The sequence below is a fragment of the Notolabrus celidotus genome, chromosome 3 (genome assembly GCF_009762535.1).
Source record: "Notolabrus celidotus isolate fNotCel1 chromosome 3, fNotCel1.pri, whole genome shotgun sequence".
Lineage (NCBI taxonomy): Eukaryota > Metazoa > Chordata > Actinopteri > Labriformes > Labridae > Notolabrus > Notolabrus celidotus.
The window spans coordinates 591,145-619,033 of record NC_048274.1 but is presented as its reverse complement, the minus strand read 5'-3'; the positions used below and the strand labels follow the sequence as shown (position 1 = coordinate 619,033).

General features: G+C 42.9%; 1 protein-coding gene across 1 annotated transcript in view; it reads right to left on the bottom strand.

Moving 5' to 3' along the window:
• The window catches only part of LOC117810434 (SH3 and multiple ankyrin repeat domains protein 2-like), a 284,015-nt gene extending 260,346 nt beyond the window's left edge, over window positions 1–23,669 (bottom strand). The window contains 4 exon segments of the mRNA XM_034680270.1: window positions 4,677–4,748; window positions 6,599–6,802; window positions 23,245–23,472; window positions 23,573–23,669. Coding sequence (XP_034536161.1) covers window positions 4,677–4,748; window positions 6,599–6,802; window positions 23,245–23,448 — 480 coding nt within the window. The 5' untranslated portion in view covers window positions 23,449–23,472; window positions 23,573–23,669.
• Between the last annotated feature and the right edge of the window lie 4,220 nt (window positions 23,670–27,889).

Sequence of the window (27,889 nt, the reverse complement as noted above, 5' to 3'; positions counted from 1 at the left end):
GCTCCCCGAAGGAGAGCCGAAAATGAGGAGAGAAGAATGAGATGGCAGAAGAAGGGAAAGACAATGGGTAACAATAAAAAGAAATGGACTGAGAGGAGAGACGAGGAATAAATGAGGAGGAGAGAAAAGGCAGGGGTGTCCTGAACACAACGTGCTGCCCCAAATCCTGATCCAAATCCAAGTGTTTGGTTGAATTTAGGCCAAAAGAGAGAAAAGAGGATATTTTTACCAGCTTGGAAACTGGAAACAGTTTACATGAGGATAATGTCATCAATTATTGAGATTATTAGGCTGCCCATTATCACCCCAGTGTAGCCCTAATCTCTTAAATACAATGCTGTGGTTAACCCTGCTGCAGAGTCCACATGCAGTTACATCTGAGGTAGACTCAAAGGACCGTCTTCTAGGAGAGAGACGAGGCGAGGCGAGGCATGATGGCTGTCTAACATGAGTCTGGTCCTGCTGGAGGTTTCTGCCTGTTAAAGGAAGTTTGTCCTCTCCACTGTAACTAGCTAAATACTGCGATGTGCAATGCTCATGATGGATTAAGGTGGGGTCAGACTGAGTCTTACCCTGTCTTGAAGTTGGGTCTCTGTTCATAATTTGACATAGAGTGGTCCAGACCTCCTATGTTTGTAAAAGCGTCTTGAGATAAAGTTTGTTGTGATTTGGCGCGATACAAATAAAGATTGATAGATTGATTGATAGATTGATTGATTGATTGATTGATATAATAATAATAGTACATTTTATTTATAAAGCGCTTTTCCTAGAAACTCAAAGATGCTGCACAAAGGATAAAACATCATATAAAACAACAGAATAATAAAAACATGAAGAAAATACATTTAAAAGCAATCATACGTTAAAAGCAGTTCCTAATCAGAGGGTTTTAGTGAGTGATTTGAAGGTGGACAGGTTGGGGCAGGTTCTAATGTTTAGTGGTAAGGCGTTCCAGAGGGCGGGGGCGGGGACAGAGAAAGCTCTGTCCCCCCAGGTTCGATGCTTGGTGTCAGGTGGTAGGGAGAGGAGGTGGGCGTTGGAGGATCGGAGGTTACGGGAGGCGGTGTAGTGGTGGAGCAGGTCAGTGAGGTAAGAGGGGGCCAGGTTATGGAGGAGGATTTTAAAATGACTGTGCTGTTTGATAGGGAGCAGCCAGTGGAGGTTTTGGAGGACAGGGGTGATGTGGTCACGGGAGCGGGTGTGGGTAAGCAGGCGGGCAGGCGGCAGAGTTCTGGATATATTGTAGTTTGAAGGAAGGCCGTAGAGCAGGCATGTCCAAAGTGCGGCCCGGGGGCCAATCGAGGCCCAAGGTCCATTTATTTATGGCCCCAAGCTTCCATCTTAAAATGTGTTATCTATAGGACAGAAATTAATCACCTTCTGAATCATCTGTACGTTTGCAGTTTCTTTCAAGCGCACAAAAAAAACTAAAGTCAATCCAGAAACGTCTCAAAAGCTTCATATGGACTTCCTGTCTAAAGTCAAGGCACTGGGAATTCTGCAAGACGCCAATAAAGAAGAAACACAAGAACTCTTTAAGTTGAAAGGTTTTCAAAATAATGTTTTTATCATGATTTGAATTTTTTTTTTTTTTATGAACACTAAAAGTTCAGAAGACACAAGACAAGATCAAAATTATGAAATGGTGCAGAAAAGGCAAAATTTGATGCATAAAAATTGTTCAGAACTCAGGAAAGGAATTATTTAGTTCTTAATATGTTGTCTGCTGGTCAGAAAAGTCTTAAAAACATGAAAAAGAAGTGTGATGAAATCCAGATCGTGATCCTGCCATAGGAAAATAATGAGACAATATTTTTCCCACATTGAATGAAAAACATTTTCCTCCAGAGGAAGATAAAGTTTGCTCATGTGTACATGGCTTGTGGAGAACTGAGGACTACCTAGTTACTGATTTATTGAGAACAAATATAAAATAATTGTTATTAAATATTTCATATCTAACTTTTATGATTCCTAAGTCTCAGTAGGAGCCACTGGCCCTGAGGTATTCTGACAACATCAAATGTGGCCCTCTTTGAAAAAAGTTTGGACACCCCTGCCGTAGAGGATGCTATTACAGTAGTGGAATCTGGAAGTGATAAAGGCGTGGATCAGGGTTTCAGTGGTGGAAAAGGAGAGAGATGGAAGGAGACGGGCGGTGTTATTAAGGTGGAAGAAGGTGGTTTTGGTGATGTGCTTGATGTGCTGTTCCAGAGTGAGATGGGAGTCCAGTTGTGTTGGAGGTTGTTTTTTTGCATCCAGGATTTAAAGCTGGGGTTGGCAGTCTCAGAAAACTAGCATCAATTTGAATGTAGCATTTCCTCAGGACTCCGTCTAACCCCTCCCCTCCTCCCTCAGAGCTCCTCCAAAATGACGCCCCCCCCCCGTTGTTTTGTCTGTTGGCGTGGTAAAGGCCGACAGTGACCGGTTATTAAAACTCAACGTGTTCACCAATCGGCTCGTCATCCCTACAGTACATCTACATTTCTGTAGGACTTACTAAATGTCATTCATTCTTCTGCTTGTCAGAGCCCCCGTGGTGAGAGCTTTTGAGACTCTGATCCGGACTACAGTCCTGAGCAAAGCACCTCATCAGGTCAGAGGGGACAGGCCCGAGGTGGAGCGAGAGGGGCAGTCAGTAAAGTCGGGGGAAGCAGAGGCAGGAGACGGGGATTCAGAGTGCAGTCGGGGAAATGTACACTCTGCAGGAGGCGGGCAGAACAGCAGGACGGGATTTGAATGGTTTAAAATTTTGGGTCCCAAAAAACGGTGATTGGTTGGTGTTTTCCCAGGTTTACTCCGGCTGTAGATAGCAGCTTTTTTTTACCTCTTTTTTAAGAACACATTATGTATTGATTACCATCAGGACATAAAGATCATTTTAACCAGTAGAACAAAAAGTGGATCTAAATCTGATTACCAACCCCAGCTTTAATTTGGGTCAGGCAGTTGGTCAAAGTGGAGAGGGTTGGAGCATTTATGGAATTGGTGGAGATGTAAAGTTGGATGTCGCCAGCGTAGCAGTGGAAGCGGAGACCATGACGACGGATGATGATGATTTGACCAATTGTGAGAATGCAGCAAACAGTCTGTAAATGTATGTTTTTATTTCCTCACTGACTTGCTTAATTTTCTACCTCTGTGACTTTCACTTAAAGATAGCGATGATGACGTCTCATGCTCTGAAAAATAACTCATTAGGCTGACCTCGTGTGACCAAAGATATGACCATCATGAGTCAGAGGCAATGAGTGCATCTGCATGGACTTGAGTATCCCGGTTTTAGGCATCTTGTGCTTGTGTTTGTGCATGGAAGCATCATATCCTGATTTCAGAAACAAGAATAAGCTTACCCTGGAGCATGAATAACCATGTTTCTCTGTGTGCATGTGAAGACCACATCCTGAATATGATCAGAACCGGGACGCTCAGGTTGATGTAAACACACCCTGCAAAGGTCACGGGTTCATGTGCAAGATCCTGTATTATCATGGTTTGATTTATTTGATGTCCCTGTGAGTGTGTGTGTGTGTGTGTGTGTGTGTGTGTGTAGCCTCGGTGAATCAGAGTGTGGAGGATGATTTTTTTCTCTCGCCCATGCCCCTCTCTCTCTCTCTCTCTCCTGAACAGGTTGTGACGCTGGCGGTTGATTGGCTGCCTCAGTGTGAGCTCCAGCCAACCACAGAGCAGCAGACTGCACGGCTAACAGGATTAGCTTTTGAAAAGTTGAGACAGGCCAGAAAAATGAGAAAAAGCAACACAGTTTTGGTAATAAACCTCTCCTCTGGCACGTCCACGCGCTCTGACTCATGAGTGTAAACACGTCTGAGTGTGCGTGCTCCAAATGTAGAAAATTTCCTCCTTTGCATTTATTTATTTTCCCTTGATTGCGTTCCCTGTCCTGTCCTGCTCTCTGATGTAGAATGAGAGCAGCTGTCAGACGGTTTCCTGGTGTGCTGCTAACAGAGAGCTGCCACAGACACTTATGCTTTGGCTGCACGACAGGATTACAGTAGCTATGGGACAGCCTCGCAGCACAAGCCTTACACAACAATGAGGAGGCTAAAAATCTTCAATTTACTGTAGAGATTTATTCTATTCACCAGGGAGGGCAGAGATAAAGGAGGGAGGTCACAGACTTAGAGACTCGCTTTATCGTCAGAGAAATGTGGAGAGCTGAGGCAGTGTGCAGAGTTTAACAGCAAACACATTTATAAGTAACTCAGGTTGTTATATTACTTAAGGTAATGAATTCATCTAACATCTCAGATTTAGCAGCCTCATTCTAAAAGCTTTTATTCTGCATGTGTCATGTCGGTAGAAATCCTCCGCTGCACCGACACGATGAGCTCCCTGCTTCATCTTTCTCATCATGTCAGAACTACACAGGTAAATGTCCTGGATGGTTTGATTTACACAAAGGAAATGATGCATGCCGGTGTGTTTGAGAGCCAGAATCCAGTTGGCATAAACACTTCTGGGTGATGCGCTGTTGATTGCCACATTTGCATAACTGGATCCTGCTCGTGGGCCAGGCTGGCTCTTGAGATGCTGTAATAAATCACCGGTGTGCTTTGAAGAGCTTCAGACACTGGACACACACCAGGCTTACATTTTCATTTGGAGTTATTACTCGGAGGAGGAGGTTTTCTCTTTGAGAGACGGACTCTCACCTTCGTGTGAAGTTTGGCGATCTGCTTCTCGTCCACGTTGGGCTGCCTGTAAACTCGGCTCTTGTAGCGGAACTGTGGAGGAAAATAGGAAACCGTTAAAGGTCAAAATAATCAAATAATGAATATGTTGTGACACTTTTACTTTCCTTTAAAGGTGACATATCATGCAAAATGGACTTTTTAATGGTTCTCTACCTGAAATATGTGTCCCTGTCTACAAACCCCCTGAAAAGTAAAAGAATCCATTCTGCCCCTGTTCTGATTTCTCCACCTTTCTGTAAATGTGTGCTGAAACCAGCCGTTTCAGTTTTCAGTGTTTTTCATACGTCACAACGCCATCCGGTCTGTAACAGGAAGTCAGAGCTCGGAGCTTGTTCAGCCCATAGACTGTATAAAATACAACTCAACCCCTCCTCCGTTTTTCATTCCCTGCACACATGTGTGCTAACAAGGAGCTTAGGAGGGAGGCATGCTAGTTGTAAGCTGTCTTAATAAACACAAAGGTCGGTTTTACTCCCCACGTCTGCAGATTTGAAGATCTAGTGGATGATTTTTATTTGTCATCGATAAGTGCTAGCGCTAGTTAGCATAGCCACATAGCTACATGTTGGTAGCTGTGTACCAAGACACACGTCGACATACTGACAAATAAAATAACAAGAAACACTAAATCTGTGACCAATGGTTCAGAAAGGTCCTGCTGCAGGCGCCTCTCTGTCAGGATCAGATTCTGGATCAGATTCAGAGGGTTGAAGTAACGCGGGTCTGTGAGCAGCCGTGTATATTCAGCCAACATGTAAACATTAGATCAACGTGCTGGACAGCCGAGGCCACACCCACTTCCTGAGGGGGCGTGGTCAGAGAGAAAACAGCCTGTTCTGAGGAGGACTGAAGAAGAGGGTTTTTCATGCAGACCAAAATCTGATTTCAAAGTGTTTTTTTGATCATAAACTTTAAAGACATGTTTTGGGGACCTCTTAGACCAATATATGTTGATGAAAAAAGTGTGATATGTCACCTTTAATCTGGCCATATTCTTTAGATATTTTGGGATCTAAAGAACGAAGAGGTAGGAGGAGAGTCCCTGCCCCAGGTGGAGGAGTTTAAGTATCTCGGGGTCTTGTTCACGAGTGAGGGGAAAAGGGAGCGTGAGATTGACAGACGGATCGGGGCTGCGTCTGCAGTGATGCGGACGCTGTACCGGTCTATCGTGGTGAACAGAGAGCTGAGCCAGAAGGCAAAGCCCTCGATTGACCGGTCAATCTACGTTCCAACCCTCACCTAAGGTCACGAGCTGTGGGTAGTGACCGAATGAACAAGGTCGCGAATACAAGCGGCCGAAATGAGCTTTCTCCGCCGGGTGTCTGGGCTCAGCCTTAGAGAGAGGGTCAGGAGCTCAGACTCAAAGTAGAGCCGCTGCTACTCTGCATCCAGAGGAGCCAGATAAGGTGGTTCGGGGATCCGGTCAGGATGCCTCCCAGCCGTCTCCCTGGGGAGGTGTTTCGGGCATGTCCGTCTGGGAGAAGACCCTGGGATAGACCCAGGACACGCTGGAGAGATTATATCTCTCAGCTGGCCTGGGAGCGCCTCGGTATCCTCCCAGAAGAGCTGGTGGAAGTGGCCGGGGAGAGGAGTGTCTGGGCTTCCCTGCTGAAGCTGCTGCCCCCGCGACCCGGACCGGGATAAGCGGAGGAAGATGGATGGATGGAAGAACGAAGAGGTTCAGAATGTTTTGAACCAGGCTTTAACGACTGCAACATTAATCCTTAATCCTTCAATTTAGACCCAAACCCACTAGGATTTTTCTATAACGAGGTGAGTGTGTTGTCTCTTAGCCACCAGTGGAGTCTCCCCCTGCTGGCCATTAGAAAGAATGCAAGTAAGTCTATTTTTTCCCCTGCCTCTAATTTAAGACAGTTTACCTCCAGAGCAGGGACCCCCTTGCTGATCGGCTGGGGGTATTCCCGAAGGGTGCGTTCCTCATCCAGGAACTTTCCGTCCCTCCCGTTGCTCGCTGGCTGGAACAGGCCATAGTTGAGGACGTCTTTCAGGCTCTGATTAAGTGTACACAGGATGCGCTGCTTGGCGACCCACACGGTCCCATTGGGGTTGAACCGCATGCATTTCTGTTTGGGAGAGAGGGAAAAGTAGAAGTGAGAAACAGGAGGGAGTGCAGGCTGTCAGTCGCAGCAGTTAAAGAGTTGATGACTGATGATTTATGGAGTGAAAACAAAACAGACAGTCCAAAAACTCCAGCTCCACCAAGACAACACCCTGAGGAAGAAACGGAAGAACATAAAAGATGAAACTTATATCACATCCCAGTCCTATTAAAGTTCCTAACCATAGACCTTTCTGGAGTCCCTGAGCTCCCTTGTCTCGTAGGTTCCTCTGGATCTCTGCTGCTGTGGACGTGCCAGACTCCAGCTGCTACAACTACTACTATCCGTCTCCCCACTATCATCTCTCTCTCTCTCTCTCTTCATCTCCCTCTATCCCTCTCTCCAACACGGTCTCAGCAGATGTGTGTCTAACATGAGTCTGGTCCTGCTGGAGGTTTCTGCCTGTTAAAGGAAGTTTGTCCTTGCCACTGTAACTTGCTAAATGCTGCAAAGTGCTCTGCTCATGGTGGATTAAGATGAGATCAGACTGAGTCCTGTCTGTAAGATGGGACTGGATCTGATCCGGTCTTGATGTTGGGTCTTGACAGTCTAGACCTGCTCTGTTTGGAAAGAGTCTGAGGAGATCATTTGTTGTGATTTGGCGCTATATTAATAAAGATTGATTGATTGATGTGTGGATGATTCTGAGCTCTGTCAGGATGAGAGCAGAGATGCCGACAGCTCCTCTCCAGAAATCGGACGCAGAACAAGAGCGAACTTCACAGAGCTGCTGCAAGTTTTTATGGGTGTGTGCATGCTTTGTAAATCAGATTTTAGTTTCAATGGTGTACAATTCTTGGTGCTGCTCGTGGATGTAAAGTTTTCATGTTACATAAAAAGGTTTAAGACATGTTGAAGCTTTTCATTCTTGTAGTTCGCTTGTTATCTGGTTACATTTACTGCAAACAGAGGCTCTGATTGAATCCCCTGATGCTTCAGTTTCCTCTCTTAGATCAGGGTGACCAGACGTCCTAGTTCAACCACAACTGTCCCATTTTCAAGCTCTGTGTCCCAAATCCCAACAAATAACTATCAAAAACTAACATGTCCCAGTTATGGAGAACACCTGTCCTGATTTTAACCAATTTAATTACCAAAACGGTGCACCATACTTGCATGACTGATTTATACATGTGTCAATCAATGTCTTTACCAAGGCTGTCACTGTTTCAAGTAATAGCAATAGCAATAGCAATTCTACCCTCATCCACGCCTTCATAACCTCCAGACTGGACTATTGCAACAGCATCCTCTACGGCCTCCCCTCCACCGACCTCAAAAAACTTCAATGTGTCCAAAATTCAGCTGCCCGTTTACTCACCCAGAGCCCACATCACACCCATCCTTCAGCACCTCCACTGGCTCCCCATTCAGCACCGAATCCACTTCAAGATCCCGCTCATCACCTACAAAGCCCTCAATAACCTCGCCCCCTCTTACCTGACCGACCTCCTCAAACGCCACTCCCCATCTCGCCGCCTCAGATCATCAGATGCCAACCTCCTGTCCCCTATCACCAAGTCCAAGCACCGCACCTTGGGGGGGACAGAGCCTTTACCATCGCTGCCCCCACTCTCTGGAACTCTCGCCCTCCACACATCCGTAACTCTGACTCTCTCCTCTCTTTCAAAAACCACCTCAAGACCTTCCTGTTCCAAAAAGCATACCACACATGACCTCTCCCCCCGCCCCACCTCTGTCCCTGTTTTGTTTGTTTTTATTTATGTGTTTTATTTTCTTTCTTTAGTTTTCATCTTATGTAAAGCGACTTTGAGTACTGAGAAAAGCGCTATATAAATTCTATGAATTATTATTATTATTATTATTAAACTTACAACAGTCAACATTTTCACTGGAACAACTTCATGCGAATCCATCATCAGGGATTAATGCACACCCAGCAGCCAATCAGCATCCAGTATTCTCGCCCAGTGTTATCAGCTTGTGAGGGATGTGTCACTTGTGAAATGGACTCCAAACTTTTGATTGACAGATGTGAGAAGGTTGGGATTTCAGTCACAGAACAATGGCGCCCAATCAAAAAAGTTCACACAACCCAAACTGGTGTTTTAATAACACGAGCCCTGTCCCAGTAATTATTACAAATAAACCGTGGGTGCCAATCTGTTTCTTTGTTTCATTGTTAGCCTGTTGTGCTGGTTGAGATGTAATTGACATGACCCCCCCCTCCCCGTTTCTCCCAGTGTAAAAAAAGAACATCCCACAATACTGGACTTGAGTCCCGGTTTGAATCAGAGAGGATTACGGGCGCTGTGCCGGAGCATTCACAAAGTGTGCGCGAGTGTTAACAGCTGGATGTGCTGCTCAGCTGGCGATAGCAGCCCTGCGCTTGTGATAAAGGCAGAAGGGATGAACAGTCTGTGAACTCTGCCCACCCATAATCCCCTCTGCCTGGCGTGGATCTGGCACACGGAGAGGAGGAAGGGAGAGATGAAGGTTGAAGGTAGAGTACACAGAAACAGATGTCTGGTATCTGGCAGGGCTGCTCGGGCTGATACGGCCTTGTCTCCTTCTGCTGGGTTATTACAGTGGCAGATTTCCATCCGCTCCTCTTTCTGCTGCTTCTTTAGTTCAACAGTGAAGTTTCCAGGAAACAAGGACACGACGTTTGATTGGAGTCATTGCAAGAAAATGACAATCAATCAATCCATCAATCCCCTTTAGGTCCCATGAGTGAGGGAGTCAGTGGAGGTTTTGGGGGACAGGGGTGATGTGATGAAGTCTATTCAGAACTGTGGATAAGAAAACATTTAGGATCCTGTTAGAGTCGTCAATTCTTGATGTGATGGATGCATGGATCAGGGTTTCAGCTGCAGAGAGGTACAAAAGACCAGTGTAGTCTGGATAGCTAATTGCTCTATCGGCACACACTGTAGGGGTTGAGTTTTATTCTAATGCGGCAATATGGAAGATATTGAGATTATGAGTCTTCCAATGAGAGGCACAGCTGACTTGACTGACAGGCGGGAACACTGTAGTTGTTGGCTAGTCAGCCCGCCTCTTTACATCACAATAGCTCGACAGCAGTTGAGCAGCATATTGTATACAGTCTATGGTGCTGACTGAGTGAACAAGAAGCTGAAAAGCGTTTTTTTCAAAGTGATAAAATAAATGACTTGCTGTTTGCATAATCCGATTGAGATTCATAAAGATTTTTTTGGGCACTATAAGATGATCCACTAACTACTAACACTAGCACTACACCGCTGCATACAACACTGTCCAGCAAGCAAACTGCTCATGCTGGAACTGAGGAGTCCAAAATAGTCAACTTTACCTTCTTCATTATTATAATCTATCTGTTCTTTTGCAGTAAACATTAAACTCGGTGTGTCCGGTGAATGGATAACTTGTGTGTATGGTGTGTTCGCAGCAGGTCTCAGTGCTTAAAGAGCAAAAGCCCACTGTGAGACTCATCATGGCAAAAAAGACCATACAAACATATTATGTTCGGATTTTGCTGGTCCGGCCCACTTCAGATCAATTTGGGCTGTGTGTGGCCCCTGAACTGAAATGAGTTTGACACCCCTGGTATAGAGGATGAAGAGGAGGGGACCGAGCAGTGAACCCTGGGGGACACCTAGTGACAGAGGAGCAGTCGTTAATATGGATGACTTGTATGCCTTTTTAGGACCCCACCCAATGAGGTGGTAATCTGACTGTTAGAGGACTACCTTGGGATGTGCAGGACAAGATCAGAAAGGTAAGAAGATGTGCATCTTTTGCCACAGGGGGCGCTAAAATCAACACAAACAAAAGTTCCTCACAGCAGCTTTAAAGGACGTTCTCTTCGCTGATTCTAAGAGTTATCCGATTCATGATGCAAAGCCACGTTCTGACACTAATGCTCTTTCTTTTTTTGTGATAGTTTGCACCTCCATCTCCTTTGATAAAATAACAAATGTGATTGCAGCGCTCACGTTTGTTCCCTGCAGTATGGATCAGAGCTGCAGCTGCAGGCGACGTCTGTGTCTGTACGTTTGAATTATTCAGCCAAGTTTGATTTTCTAAGAGGACTGTGGGACTCAATCATGTGATCAAATGGAACTGCTGAGTGCTCAGTGATGAGTGTGAAATCAGGAGCTTTAGTGCACACATGTGAGAGAGCTTAGTGCACACATGTGAACACACACACACACACACACACACATACACCAACACACACACAGGTTGCATACTGGAGTTTAGTGAGCTAATTACTTCAGAGGGTCATGGGTTCATCTCTGGGTCAATGCTGCACCTTGAGGATCCAACCCCACTGGACCACACTCACACACACTCACACACACTCACACACAAACTACTTCTTCCTTCTGTTAACATTTGTTATTCAGGAAGCTACAAGGTGCTAAAGAGCCGGCAAAGTGCTCTGAACCAATTGCTAATAGCTTTCAGTTCCATGTCTTTTTTTAGCCTCAGTGGGACGTGATGTTACGACACAAATGAAAAGACGAGCTCGTGAAAGGAAAACTGAACGGGCACAATAAGATGAAGAAGCCAATTTCTAACACAGCAGCTTCAAAACATGACACCTTGAGCATGATTTCAATCTACTGTCCTCCAGATTCTTGTTTTAATCTGCTGCTGAAGTCTGGTGACGTCGTACAAAGCGTGTCAGGAGTTTGGAGACTCCAGTGAGAAACAGTCATTGCTGCGTGCTTAGAAGCATTAGTACATATCTCTTAATTACTAAATGATCAGTGTTGTAAACTCCAGTCCAAGGCTTGTACTCAACTGCTACAACACTCAATGTGGACTCTAGCACTGATGATGTGGACTGTGACTAAAGCAAACATTGACTGCAAAGAAAAGAACTCAGGGTGGAATTCACAAAGAATGGATTGTGGCCGCTGCAGCCAAGAATTGCACATCAATTGCCCTGCTCTCTGCCCCGTCTCAAGGTCTGATTCACAAATTGCTCGACTGATATTGAAGTGCAAGAAAGCCCACAACATTCCTCAGCTCTGTGCAGTTTGCTCCAGTTTTGCAGCTGATTGTGACGGAGACGAGCCGACACATCTTCACTTTGTGCTGCACAGAGCTGCCCTGTGAGCTCTCATCCTGACGGCCCTAAATTCTATTCACGCACATGATAAGCTGGACGGAAAGGGGAAGTGCTCACCAAATTTAACAGCTTATTAACAGCTTACTTCCTGGAGCGAGCTAGTAAAAAGCAGCTCCAGCAGCTACAAAATGAGTCTCCTCCGAAGAGTGTCAGGGCTCAGCCTGAGAGCTACTCCCTTGCATCAAAAGGAGCCAGTGGAGGTGATTTGATCACCTGATTAGGATCCTCGTGGGATGAACCTTAGGAGGTTTTCTAGGCACATTCAACAGGGAGGAGATCCTTGGGTAGACCCAGATTTCGATGGAGGGCTTGCCTCAGAGTGGCCCAGGAAGAACTGGAAACACTGCTGCTTAGCTCGCTGTCACCGGGACAAGAAGGTGGATGGATGGATTCTTAGATTGAAGGTGGACTAATACTGCATATCATAGCCCATGCAACCATTAAAACTCCATCCATCCATTTATGTTCTTCGGCTAATACGTAGTCAGGTCAGGGATGCAACAGTCCAAGTAGATCAACCCAGACCTCCCTCTCCCCAGCAACACTCTCAAGCTCCTCCTGGGGAATCCTGAGGCGTTCCCAGACCAGGTGAAATATATAATCCCTCCAACAAGTTCTGGGTCTACGCCAGGGTCTTCTCCCAGTTGGGGAGAACACCTCTAAAGGGCGGGTCTGAGAGGCGTCAACTGGATGAAACTCACACGTGCAAACTGATGCTAGAGAGCTACCTAGATAGTTTTATTTTGAGGTTTAGGGCAACAGAGCAGCTGTCATGTTTAACGAGGCTGGAGTGAACACATGTTGGCTGCAGAGTCTGCATGAAGAGGGAAACCCAGAGGAGAGGGGCATAAGGTGGTGTGTCTCTGCCTCCACGCCAGCTTGCTCTTTCTTCTCCTGCCCTTCTGTTTCACCCCGCCAGCACACGCTGAGAAAACGCTCTAACTCACTGTCACGGACGCCCAGTGTAAAGCTATCTGGAACTTTTCCTTGTTCCCCAAGGACACACACACATCAAACAAAGAGCTATTGTACAAAGAGCCCATGATGAAACTACTGCAGAGATGCTGGCAGCCCCTCCAGCTGCTCCACCACAGGGAGCCACTGTTCAGCATCACTGCGCTTTGATGATAAACCTTTACATCCAAACGCTCCCTCAGAACAACAGTGAAGAAACATCCGCCGACAGCTGCAGCACGCGCACGATAATGAACGCAACATACAGAAATGTGCTGCCTACAGGAGCAGCAGAAGACAGGCTACAAATGTTTCAGAGGAAAAAAGCAGCACATGTACTCCAATACTGCAAATGTAGGAACCATGGGACATCATTAAGAGCTCCATGTTCTCTCTTTAAGCTTGATACGTACGAAGTGGACAATAAATCCAAATTATGAGGCTGTAGCTACCTCCTTAGATTAACTTCTGGACTCTCTCTTTAAGGTGAATTATATGGAAGAGCAAATCAAAACACAGAGGACACTGTGTGAAGAATGAAGGTGCTCCAGAGAGGCTGAAACAAACCAGGTGATGCTTCATTTTAATGGCTAGCATCACTGCTTCATTTATCATATTTAACTTAAGTGTAAAGTTTGTTCTTTGTAATATGAAACTTTTTTTCTCTTTAATAATAATAATTTTAAATTTTGTCTCAATAAATCAGTAACTAGTGTAGGTAGTCCTCAGCTCTCCACAAGCCATGTACACATGATCAAACTTTATCTTCTTCTGGAGGAAAATGTTTTTCATTCGGGTCGGGTAATGTGGGAAAAAATATCGTCTCATTATTTTCCTATGGTAGGATCACGATCTGGATTTCATCACACTTGTTTTTAAGACTTTTCTGACCAGCAGACAACATTTTAAGAACTAAATAATTATTTTCCTGAGTTCTGAACATTTTTTAAGCACCAAATTTTGCCTTTTCTGCACAATTTCATAATTTTGATCTTGTCTTGTGTCTTCTGAAGTTTTAGTGTTCATCAAGAACATTTTCACATCATGATAAAAACATTCATTTGTAAACCTGTCAACTTTAAGACTTCTTGTGTTTCTTCTTTATTGCCGTCTTGCAGAATTCCCAGAGCTTTGGCTTTAGACAGGTAGTCCATGTGAAGCTTTTTGAGACGTTTCTGGATTGACTTTAGTTTTGTTTGTAGAAAGAAACTGTGATTAATTGCTTTGCTATAAATAACACAATTTAAGATGGAATCTTGGGGCCATAAATAAATGGACCCGGGCCATACTTTGGACACCCCTGATGTAGAAGTTTCCATTTCAGTCCATCTGAGGCTCCAATCAGGCAATTAAGGGCACATGTTCTCCACATGTGTGCAGACGGACTGGTTCATTAGGGGGATAAGTGTGTTTATTATCTGAAAGAGCTTCTCTTTGCTGTCTCACTTCAAGAAAATAACTGTTATAAACACTAAACGCAGTGACCAAATATGCAGTGGCGCCATATAGGGGGGAAAAGTTAGGATGAGGCTAAGGGCCCATGACTGACAGTGTGCCCCGAAAATAATAATTAAAAATCAATAAATAAATAAATAAAAATCCTAATTAAAATTTTATTCAGAATAAGATCATTTCAACCACATCCATCACCGCTGCTTCCCACACCACCCTCACAAACTGCCTCACTGAAATAAACTCCTGGATGCAAACAAACTTTCTCAAACTCAATTGCAATAAATCTGAAATTCTTATCATAGGCCCAAAATCCCTCACTTCCACCTGCCCAGACTTCTCACTCACTATTGATAATTCCACTGTTTCAGCATCCACCCACATCCGTTAACCTTGGTATAATTTTTGATCAGTCACTCAACTTTTAACAACACATTAACAATATTTCAAAAAACGCTTTCTTCCACCTCAGAAACATCGCCCGTCTCCGCCCCTCCCTTTCCTTCACTGCAGTTGAAACTCTCATCCACGCCTTCATCACCTCAAGACTCGATTACTGCAACAGCATCCTCTACGGTACACCCAACACCCTCCTCAACAAATTACAATACATACAAAACTCAGCTGCACGCCTCCTCACTCACACCCGCTCCAGAGACCACATCACCCCGGTCCTCCAGAACCTCCATTGGCTTCCCATCCCCTTCAGAATACAGTACAAGATCCTCCTCATCACCTATAAAGCCCTCCATAACCTAGCTCCCTCCTACCTCACCAACCTTCTGCAGCCATATAATCCCTCCCGCAACCTCCGCTCCACCAACGCCAACCTCCTCACCCCTCTCACCAAACCCAAGCACCAAACCTGGGGGGACAGGGCCTTCTCTGTCGCTGCCCCCACCCTCTGGAACTCTCTCCCCCAACACCTTAGATTCTCTCCCTCACCAAATTCAAATCCGGACTCAAAACACCTTTTTACAAAGGCTTTTAAACTAGAATTGATTGATTTCTTGTTTTGTTTTATTTTGCTGCCTTGCTTTTCTTTGCTTTTTTTGCACTGTTTTCCTTTCCTTTCCTATTGTATAATTGTATTTTACTGTAAAGTGCTTGGAGAACCTTTTAAAGCGCTTTTATAAATAAAATGTATTATTATTATTATTATTATTATTATTTTTAAAAACGGTCCCGTTGTCTTCATAAAATGTATATCAGAGATCTCTACTTCATATTAATCCCCCCCCTGTATCAGCATGAAATGGTACAGCCCAGCCTGAGTTGTGCTAATCAGCTGTGCCGCGCAGTCAGACAGAAGTTGCACAGACTGTGTTAAAGGCAGCTAGAATTTCAGGAAAGACAAAGTCCAGGTCCCAGAAAAGGAGGGAAAGAAAGGAGAGAGAGGAGAGAGAGAAGAAAGGGCGACAGTATGTCACTCAGTTTTTCTCCAGGGAAGGTTGGTATAGTCCTTGAGTGGTTCAAATCAACCTGATACAGTACATATTTGACTCCAAGAGGCAAGACAGCTGAAAAGGTAGAGTTATGTAAAGCTTTGACTGGGTCAATTGGATCCTGGAGATGTGGTTACAGCAGTTGCACAGGGTTCTTGTGGCCTTTGGTGATGGGGTCCAAAATCCCTGGCAGTGCCCCTGCAAATGTGTCCTGAATCAACTCCAAAGTGTCCAGCTCATAGATTTGAGCTCCATCAGGAAGAGAGCACACAGCTCAGCAGAGATGCTGACAGCTCTGACACGAAACAAGAGCACACTGCAGAGAGCTGCACAACTTCATCATCAGCACATGCTTGGGGGGAAATAATGCACAGATCTTGGTGCTAATATTGAGTTCATTTTAAGTGAATTAACCCCCCTCAGTGTGACGATGCTGCAACAAGCTCCTTAAGTTTGCCCTCGCTCCTCACAGAGGATATATCGTCTGATTGTTAGCAGATAAAAGGAAAGAAAGAAACCCTGCTCGTTGTTTTTCAGTCCCACATTAAGTGTAGGAATGAGGTCTGAGCCGGTGAATAACATCCATTATGTATCATTTCCTTTCTGCTGCTCATCCACCTGCCTCTGATTACCATAATCATAGAAAGCAGGCGACACTTTCAACACGTTTCATCAGGCGTTCGTTTCCTCTGGGCTTCAGCGCTATTATCCCATCATCTGTCATAAACTGCAACAAGACATCCAGGTGAGTTATCTGATCTGAGTGTGTGTCACTGATCACAGGTCCAATATTTTACAGTATTGATCCATGCTGCGCCTACACCAGTCCCCATCCCTGCTTTAATCCTCAGTTATTTACACTCATTCCTTACCTGATTAAAGAGTTGCATTAACACACACACACACACACCTTCACCTACGCTACAGTCTGTAGCTGCTTCATGCCGCCCACACACCGCTGCATGTTATTAAAGATCCTTTTGAGCTAAGTCACAAGCTTTACGTTAGATCAGATATGAGTGAGGATTTCGATTAAAAGCACCACAGGCAGCTTTTAAAGATCATTAATATGCATGCTGCCTGAGCGTGCATTCATTTGATTAAAAGGTAAATCCTGCTGCTTTATTTATAAAGGAAAAGACAACATTAGGACTCACAACAACATTAGATAAAGGTTATTATAGTGACTGAAAACAAAAGAGGAATGCCTCCATCTTTCAGAAACAGTGTCATAAAAGAAGTGTTCCCTCTCTTCACTGATTGAATCAATTATCAGGTTTTTATTTAAAACTTGAGAACGCCTCTGCTCGGGCTCAGATTCTACACCACGAGGCCCCTCAGTGAGCTGAGTTTAGGTGTCTGTTTAGGTTCCACTGCAACGTTTGGCATGTGCAGGCGTCCACAAGCTGTGAAAACCACAAAATGTGCAACAGCCTGACGCTAAACAAGTGTGATTTCTGAATACGCTCGCCAGAAATGTCTCATTTCATGACTTTTGGATGTGAAATTATCATTAACACATTATTAAAAACCAGGATTGATATTTGTAAAATAGCCACAGGACTAGGGTTGCAAAGGGGTGGAGAATGTCCGGTAAGTTTCCATGGGACGTTAAAGGCCCTGTGAGGAGTTTTGAACTGGCTGAGAAACAAACTGAAAATGATACTGATGCCTCTTTATGACCTTCAAAAGCAAACAAGTCCATCAGCAGCAACACTGACACCTTCTCTGTTGTCATTTTTAATGCCTGAAACCGCCCTGGAGGGGTAGGTGTCAGACCAGATGATGGACATCTTGCTTCAGAAACAGCCTTTCTTTCTTTTCATGGAAAATAATCCCATTGCCTGGTAAAGTTGACTGTTGAACACAACAGGATGAGGCTTTTGTTGAAAACACTACTTTTGCATGTATAGGACAAGAGATAAGAGGTATCACTTTGTCCACAAGGGGGCGCCAGAATCGATACAAAACAAAAGTTCCTCACAGCAGCTTTAAGCTGGGGAATTTGGGAAATATTCTGCAGCCATACAATCCCTCCCGCAACCTCAACTCCACCCATGCCAACCTCCTCACCCCTCTCACCAAACCCAAGCACCGAACCTGGGGGGACAGGGCCTTCTCTGTCGCTGCCCCCACCCTCTGGAACTCTCTCCCCCAACACCTCAGATTCTCTCCCTCACTCACCAAATTCAAATCCAGACTCAAAACACACCTATTTATAAAGGCTTTTAAACTGGAATTGACTGATTCTTTTTTTGTTGTTTTGTTTTATTTTGCTGCCTTGCTTTTCTTTGCTTTTTTGCACTGTTTTCCTTTCCTTTCCTTTATCATTTATTTTCCTGTAAAGTGTCTTAAAGAATCTTTTAAAGCACTTTTATAAATAAAATGTATTATTATTATTATTATTATTATTATTATTGTTATTGTTATTATTATTATTATTATTGTTATTGTTATTGTTATTATTATTATTATTATTATAACAATAATAATAATAATAATTATTATTATTATTAATATTATTATAATTGTTATTATTAATATTATTATTATTATTATTAATAATAATATTATTATTATTATTATTATTAATATTATTATAATTGTTATTATTAATATTATTATTATTATTATTATTATTATTATTAATATTATTATTATTATTATTATTATTATTATTCCAAATTGGAAACTTGCAATGGGAATTAATGGGAATTTAATGGAAAGATATCATATCCAAGGATAATAGTTGCCATATTTTATTTAATTTTAATTTATTTTATTGTATTCTATTTTATTTTACCCTATTTTATTTTATTTCTATTTCACTTTAGTCATTTCTATTATTATTGTTATTATATTTTGTAACTATGTTAGTACATTGTTGTATTCCCCTGTCCCGTGTTGTAAGCTGCTGTAACAAAATAATTTCCCCCAATGGGGGACAAATAAAGTATATCTTATCTTATAAATATTTGTTTTTTTCTAAGCAGACATCCATCATAAACAATACAATTAAAACAGATTTATTTGTAAGTAGAACTTTATCAAGTGTTAAATATTGTATTGAAGAATCAGTTATTTCATTGAAGAACAAAAACATGACTGTTGAGTTAAATATTACTCATACCCCAGACCCAACTTATTCAAAAATTAATAAAAATGTAATCCCAACAAAGTCCCATTCAACATGCAAATAAAGAAGCATCTTCCCTCAAGCTTCTCAAGCCTCTGCAGGATTCTAGAAATCATGTGTGCTTCATGTGATGGAGGAATGCAGAGTGCCTGTAGGGGGCGTGGTCTCAATAGCCCTGCAGTAAGCAGTGTGCTATGTGCATGTGATTGAGGAATAGCAGAGATATTCAACTGCACTTGATGAAATCTGGTTGTTTTAGTCAGGATTATGCTAAAATATATTTTCTCCAACTATATTTAAGTTCCCTATTAAGAGCCAACCTTCAGTTTAGTACATTCCTGGTTTATTCCTGTTTATTCCCATTGAAAGTTTCCAACTTTGAAAATTTCCAGAATTTTGCAACCCAAGTTTGACACAAAGTGCAGATACTGTGACTTGTCAACAGATCCAGGAGCTGACGCTGATGGTTAGGAACCAAAACATCTGGAGTTAAGGAAGAAGATCAGGATTTGACCGTAAGCAATGAAAGAAGATAATCCTGCACACTTCTTACCTGCAGCAGACATACCTCTCTTAATCATAACTCACCCCATGGCATAAATACAGCACCCATAAGGGATGCAACAGTTGTACCTGCAGTCTCATATTCTGCTTTACTAGCGTCCCACTCTTTAAACACAGCTTTATCATTCATACTTCGAGCATGAGCAGAGCAAACCTAACCTGGAGCTGTGGCAGAGTGTGTGAGGGTGAGTGCAGAGGTTTGAGAGGAGTATCTCAAAGACTGAGCGTGGAATCGATAAGTCATGCTCTCAAGCTGAATGACCACGCTCTGAATGAAGATAGGAGAACATCCAAACGTGTTATATGCTGATTCTTTTATCTGCAGAGGAGTCCTCGGGCCTGCAGGTCACGTTAGGGTTTTTTGGGGATTTCTATTTTATTTTGAACGCTGACTGATGGGAGAGAGGGACACTGCAGGAGCATGCAGTCTGTGCACTTGTATTTCTTTATCGTTAGAATAAAAACAAAGGTTCTGTAAGACAGTAAGCTGAGTCAAGATGTGCACTTCAGGCACAGAAGTCTCATAAAACACAAGATGTGAGAGAGCTTTAGGTTCATAAAGTAAGAAGTCATTGTAGAGACCTTTAACATCTGCAGAAGCATCTGTTTGTTTTCACTCCAGCTCCACTTTATTGACTCTTCTGAATAAACCTCCTTGTTTACTGTGCGCTGAAAGTGATTAGAACACACAGCTAAATGTCAAAGAGGCCCCTGTAGTATCATTTCCTCCCCAGCAGCTCCGACACATTAACACTACTGTGTTGTGTTACGCGTCCCAGTTTCCAAGAGAAGCTCTTACACTGTGAATAAGGCTGTAAGGTGTGAACTCCGGTGGCTGACAAGGACAAACACTCTGAAACAGGGGCCCTGCTGGGCCAACACGGCCCCCTGAGGCCAACCGAGGTCAGTCTGAGGAGAACGAGCACAGTGTCCTCAATAATAATCCTGACATCCCACGGCGGACCTAGAATTGGTGTGATTTGAAATTCTCAATATGTGGGATTAAAGATGCAAATTTGTGAGAATATAAAGTTGCATAATTGTGAGATTATAAAGTCCCAAATTTGTGGGATTAAAGATGTAGATTTTTGAAATTAAAGTCCCAAATCTGCAAGAGGATAAAGTCTAAAATGTCTGAGATTAGAGTTCCCAATTTGTCAGATTATAAAGTTTCACATTGCAAGATTAAAATTGCGAATTTGTGAGGATATAAAGTCTCATATGTGTCAGATTATAGAGCTGCAAATTTATTGGAAAATGATAGCAAATATAAAAGATTAGTCCCAAATTAGGGAGATTAAAAAGCTTCAAATATGAGATTATAAAGTTTCAAATTTGTGAGATTAAAGTTAAATATTTTTAAGATGATAAAGTTGCAATTTTGTAAGATTATAAAGATTCAAAATTGTGAGATTATTAAATCCCCAATTTGTGAGATTATAAAGTCCCAAATTTTCAAAATTAAATTCCAAATTTGTGAGATTACAAATTTGCAATATGTGGGATTAAAGACAGAAATTTGTGAGAATAAAAAGTTGCATAATTGTGAGATTATAAAGTCCCACAGATGTAGATTTTTAAAATTAAAGTCCCAAATTTGCAAGAGGATAAAGTCTAAAATGTCTGAGATTAAAGTTCCAAATTTGTCAGATTATAAAGTTTCACATTGCAAGATTAAAATTGCGAATTTGTGAGAATATAAAGTCTCATATGTGTCAGATTATAGAGCTGAAAATGTATTGGAAAATGATAGCAAATATAAAAGATTAGTCCCAAAATAGGGAGATTTAAAAGCTTCAAATATGAGATTATAAAGTTTCAAATTTGTGAGATTAAAGTCCAATTTTTTAAGATTTTAAATTGCACTTTTATGAGATTATAGTGCCTAAAACTTTTGAGACTATAAAGTTGTAAATTTGTGAAATTCTGAAGATTCAAATTTGTGAGATTATTAAATCCCAAATTTTCAAGATTAAATTCCAAATTTGAGAGGTTATAAATTTGCAATATGTGGGATTAAAGACAGAAATTTGTGAGAATAAAAAGTTGCATAATTGTGAGATCATGAAGTCCCAAATTTGTGGGATTAAAGAGGTATTTTTTTTAATTAAAGTCCCAAATTTGAAAGACAATAAAGTCTAAAAGGTCTGAGATAAGAGTTCCAAATTTGTCAGATTCTAAAGTTTCACATTGCGAGATTAAAATTGTGTATTTGTGAGAATAGATAGTCATATGTGTCAGATTACACTGCTGCAAATTTACAGGAAAATCCATCCATCCATCCATTATCTTGACCGCTTGTCCCGTTAGGGGTCACGGGGGGCTGGAGCCTATCCCAGCTGGCTTCGGGCGGAAGGCAGGGTACACCCTGGACAGGTCGCCAACCTATCACAGGGCCAACACAGAGAGACAGACAACCATTCATGCACACACTCACACCTACGGGCAATTTAGAGTGATCAATCAACCTGAGCATGTTTTTGGATTGTGGGAGGAAGCCGGAGAACCCGGAGAGAACCCACGCATGCACGGGGAGAACATGCAAACTCCACACAGAAAGGCACCCGTCCGGCCGGGGATTCGAACCAGGAACCTTCTAGCTGTGAGGCAACAGCGCTACCCACTGCACCACCGTGCAGCCTACAGGAAAATGATAGCAAATTTATGAGATCAGTCCCAAATGTGTGAGATTCTAAAGTTGCAAATTTGTGAAATCAAACTCACAAATATGTGAGATTAAAGTCCAAAATTTGAGGTTACAAAAGTTTCAAATCTGAGAGATTTAAGTCAAACTTTTTAGGAGTTTAAATTGCACTTTTTTGAGGTCATAGTGCCTAAAACTTTTGAGACTATAAAGATTTAAATTTGTGAGATTATTAAATCCCCAATTTGTGAAATTATAAAGTCCCAAATTTTCAAAATTAAATTCCACATTTGTGAGATTACAAATTTGCAAAATGTTGGATTAAAGATGCAAATTTGTGAGAATAAAAAGTTCAATAATTAGGAGATCATAAAGTCCCAAATTTGTGGGATTAAAGATGTACAGTTTTTTAAATTAAAGTCCCAAATTGCAAGATGATAAAGTCTAAAACATCTGAGATTAGAGTTCTAAATTTGTCAGATTATAAAGTTTCACATTGCGAGATTAAAATTGCGTATTTGTGAGAATATAAAGTCATGTGTCAGATTATAGAGCTGCAAGTTTACAGGAAAACGATAGCACATGTATGAGATTAGTTCTTCATTTTTTAATTACACAGTTGCAAATTTGTGAAATCAAACTAAAAAATAAGTGAGATTTAAAAGTTTCAAATCTGAGATTATGAATTTTCAAATGTGAGATTAAAATCCATTTTTAAGATTTTAAATTGCACTTTTTTGAGATTGAGATTAATTTGAAAACTTGTCAGCTTTAAGAGTTCTTGTGTTTCTTCTTTATTGTTGTCTTGCAGAATTCCCAGAGCTTTGGCTTTAGACAGGAAGTCCATATGAAGCTTTTAGAGACGTTTCTGGATTTGTTTAGTTTTGTTTGTAGAAAGAAACTGTGATTAATTTCTTTGCTATAAATAACACAATTTAAGATGGAAGCTTGGGGCCATAAATAAATGGACCTTGGGCCGCATACTTTGGACACCCCTGATGTAGACAGTCTGATAATCAATACTGGAGTCAATGAAAAGTAAACATCATATTTCACAAGGACCCTCTCACATGTTACCCATCCCCTCCCTCCACACCCCCGCCCTCCTCCCTCTCAGATACTCACCGTCTGCTGCAGGTCGGGGATGAGGACGCGGACGACCAGCGAGTTTATGTGAATGTCGTCCATGCGGCTCTGCGAGGGCTCGGCCGTGGCCTTTATCGTCTCGTAAATGGTCTCTTCGCGGGAGCTGTCGGAGGCGCAGTCATCGGAGTAGTCGGAAAAGCTCTGAGCCATCTCATCCTCACTGGAGGTGGGGCTCCTGGGCATACTCAGGAGGCCCGGCGGATTCAGCTGGGACAGAGAGAGAGAGAGGGACGAGAGGTCAGACAAACTACAACGGTTTATTAGAAAGAGTAAAAATCAGAGAATCCCCCCGGCTCCCTTTAGACACCTTATGTTGCTTTAAAAGCCCCAAAGATGCTTGTTAGTTTGTTAGTTTGTCCTCATACATCCTCTTCCTGCAGCGGCACACTCTGCTTCAGGAAACACCCCAGAGGAATTCATGCGACTGAAACATTTGGCTTCATTAAGGTAATACTGCGTGAGAGGAGGAGTGTGGAAACTGCACCTGCAAGCAATCTCACCTCAGAGCTAAGGACCTCTTCTTCTCTACTCTATTAATCTGAAGCGTCAACATGATTAATGGATCAGCAAATTAAATAGGTAACACCTCATCCGTCACGTCTTAGCGTCCACGCTCGTGTGAGTGCCCTGGATAGAATGAAGACGTTTTAAATAACCTGAGTCTCTCATTATCTTTATCCTGAACCTGCAGGGTTTCCTCTGTAGAGGGGAGTGTGCAGGGACTGGAGGTCTGGGTATCACTCATTCATTAACAAGCAGCTTCAGTTTGCATGCCTGCAGATGTTCAGGGTTAAAGATGACAGCTTCCTTCTGAAAATGGGACATAATTAAAGCCTGTTTGCAAAAATCTGCATGCAGGTGAATCTGCTGAACTCCTTTTAGATGTCAAACTTGGACTGCAAACAAAGACAACTCACAGAGAGAAGGGTTTGGTCTTAACTTCTTTACAGCCAACTGCTGGCTACAACAGAAACCTGGACAAGTCGTCCCTCTCCCAGAGAATAAATCCTCATCAGAGGGTCACTGATGGGTCCAGAGATTATTGATGAAGTATCATCTCCCCTCCATCTATAAACCAGATTTTACTTGTAGAGTGTTGACATTTCAGAGAAAGATATTTCATGACTCAAACTGCAGTTCCTCGAGTGCCCACTAGAGGCTGGCTGCAGAAACACAGGAAACCACATACACACCCATTCAAAGAGACGATCTTTGCAGCAAAAATAAACATGTTTACAGCCTGGTTCAAAAAACAGTTCAGGTCTGAATAGCTCATTTCTCTATCAGCACACATTATTATAACTTAGTATTTTTGAAGATATAAAACATACAAGTTTTGCCCAAATAAGGGCGTGGCTGACTTGATTGACAGGGGGGCACCCTGTAGCCTATTAGGGAAGAGGCTAAAGCAGGGGCGTCAAACTCATTTCAGTTCAGGGGCCACATACAGCCCAAGTTGATCTGAAGTGGGCCGGGCTAGTAAAATCATAATATAATAATCTATAAATTATGAAAATTCCAAATGTTTCACTTTGTTTTAGCACAAAAAAATGAAACATTTGGAAAAGTTGATTATTTTGGACCCCTCAGCTCCAGCAGGGATAGTTTGCTTGCTGGACAGTGTTGTACGCAGGGGTGTAGTGCTAGTGTTAGTAGTTAGTGGATCATCTTATAGTGCTCTAACAAGTCTTTATGAATCTCAACCGGATTATGCAAACAGCAAGTATAATCTATTTTCTCACTGCGCTCAGTCAGCACAATGATTTTATGCGACCCCCAGAGGACAAATTTAAAACAGTAGTTAGCCTACTTTTATTGAAAAATTGCAGTTAATGTATTCTCTGTAATTTTTTCACTTTACAAAGTCATTCCGTGGGCCGGATTTGAGCCTCTGGCGGGCCGGTCTTGGCCCACGGGCCACATGTTTGACACCCCTGGGCTAAAGGCTCGCCTCCTTACCTCACACTAGCTCAACAGAAGTTAGTTTGAGTTCAGCATTTCCAATATGGCACCCGCCGACGGTCTGCCTCAAAACAGGGCATCAGAAACACGGATACATCACAAACATGCTGGACAACAGCTTCTACTATCTCTCACCATCACCGCTCCCTCTCTCTCTTATTATCCTCTATCCCTCTTTCCAGACCCAACACGGTCTCACAGTGCCCTATTACCCCTCTAGAACTCTACGCTCCCAACAAACAGGCTTGCTAGTTGTACCTAAAATCTCTAAAAGTAGTATGGGAGGTAGAACCTTCAGTTATCAGGCCCCTCTCCTTTGGAATCATCTACCAGTCAGGGTCCGGGAGGCAGACACCCTCTCCACTTTTAAGAGTAGGCTTCAAACTTTCCTTTTTGATAAAGCTTATAGTTTAGAGCTGGATCAGGCTTGGACCAGGTCTTAGTTATGCTGCTATAGGCCTAGACTGCCGGGGGAACTGGCGCACTGACACACTGGGATCCTAGCTCACCCCCTTCCCCCCCAACCCCTTCATCACTTACTTTAACTCTGCCTGTCCCATTAAAGTTAATAACCATAGACCTTTCTGGAGTCCCTGAGCTCCCTTGTCCCGTAGATTCTTCTGAGCTGCCGTAGACGTCCTCCTGCTGCGGACGTTCTGGACTCCAGCGGCAACAGCTTCTACTACTCGTCTCATCACTATCACCTCTCTCTCTTACTCCCCTCTATCCCTCTCTTAAGACCCAACCTCGGTCTCAGCAGATGTGTGTCTAACATGAGTCTGGTCCTGCTGGAGGTTTCTGCCTGTTAAAGGAAGTTTGTCCTCTCCACTGTAGCTAGCTAAATACTGCGATGTGCAATGCTCATAATGGATTAAGGTGGGGTCAGACTGAGTCTGATCCGGTCTTGGTGTTGGGTCTCTGTTCATAATTTGACATAGAGTGGTCTAGACCTGCTCTGTTTGTAAAAGAGTCTTGAGATAACGTTTGTTGTGATTTGACTTTATAAATAAAGACTGATTGATTGACAGATACTACGTCCATTTATTACAGTCTATGTGACACCTTACATATAGAGCAGGTCAATAAAGTACTCTCATTTTCACTCCTGGAACTTTCCTGGAGTTCTACCCTTGAATATTTTCTAAAGTTGCATGTGTCAGGCAAGGGGGGTGGTGGGCGGTGAAAGCCTCAGTGTAGTGTTTGCAACATGACAATGCAATGATGACAGTTGATGCTACCTGTATAACCAACAGATGTGCAGACAACTCCACTGTTCTCGTCTTAAAGCTCCTGTGAGGAACTTCCTGTTTGTGTTGACTTTGGCGCCCCCCTGTGGACTAAGTGATAATGCTTATTTTGTCCTGTACATGTGTAAATTATATTATCTCCTCCTGCTTTCAACTAACAGTCAACTATTTCACTCATTAGGAATATTTACTGCAGAAAAAGGGTTTTTATTGATGTGCTGTCAATCACCTCGTCTGACACCTACCCTCTCTCTCGCAGCGATTTCAGGCTTTAAAATAACAAAGCAGAAATGATCAATACCTTTTCTCACAATCTTGTTTGCTTTTCTACGTCATAAAGAGGCATCAATGTTCATTTCAGTCCATTTCATGACCACTCAAAAACTCCTCACAGGAGCTTTAAAAATCATTCTCCTTCTTCAACCTCAGATGTTTTCATTCATCCTGTTACATGTCACTCTTCCAGATTTGCATCAGTCATGTTATAATCGACATCCCACCCTGCCTGCTCGCCTGATTATTTCCTGCTGCGTTCTCACATCCGCTCACTTTAATAATAATAATAATGCATTTTATTTATAGGTGCCTTTCTTGGCACTCAAGGTCACCTTACAACAATAAAAACAAACAGAGTTTAAATAACAAACAGGAAATAAAACACAATTTCAAAAGTTTTAAGTGAATGGACAGAGGAGTTGTGGTCAGATGGAGTGAGTCAGTTTAAACAGATGGGTTTTGAGTTTGGATTTAAAATGTGGGATTGAGTCAGTGTTATGGAGGTCAGGTGGGAGAGAGTTCCAGAGCTGGGGAGCAGAGCGGCTGAAGGCTCTGGTCCCCATGGTAACAAGGCGAGCAGGGGGACAGTGAGGTGGATGGAGGAGGAGGATCTGAGGGTGCGGACGGGTGTGGCAGTATGAAGGAGGAGGATCTGACGGGTGTGGCAGTATGGAGGAGGTCAGAGAGATATGGAGGGGTGAGGTTGTGTTTGGATTTGAAGGTGAGGAGAAGTATTTTGTAGTTGATCCGGTGTGTGATGGGGAGCCGGTGGAGCTGTTGCAGGATGGGTGTGATGTGGTGGATGGAGGCGGTGCGTGTGATGATACGGGCGGCTGAATTTTGAACCAGTTGTAGTTTATGGAGGGTTTTGTGGGGGAGACCAAACAGAAGGGAGTTGCAATAGTCCAAACGGGAGGTGACGAGACTGTGAACAAGAATGGCCGTGGAGTGGGGAGTGAGTGAAGGACGGAGACGGTTAATATTGCGGAGGTGAAAGTAGGCGGAGCGGGTGACGTGGTTGATATGGGAGGTGAAGGAGAGGGTGCTGTCGAGGATGACACCCAGACTCTTAACCTGAGGGGAGGGGAAGAGGGGCGAGTTGTCGATGGGAATAGAGAAGTTATGGGGTTTGTTTAATG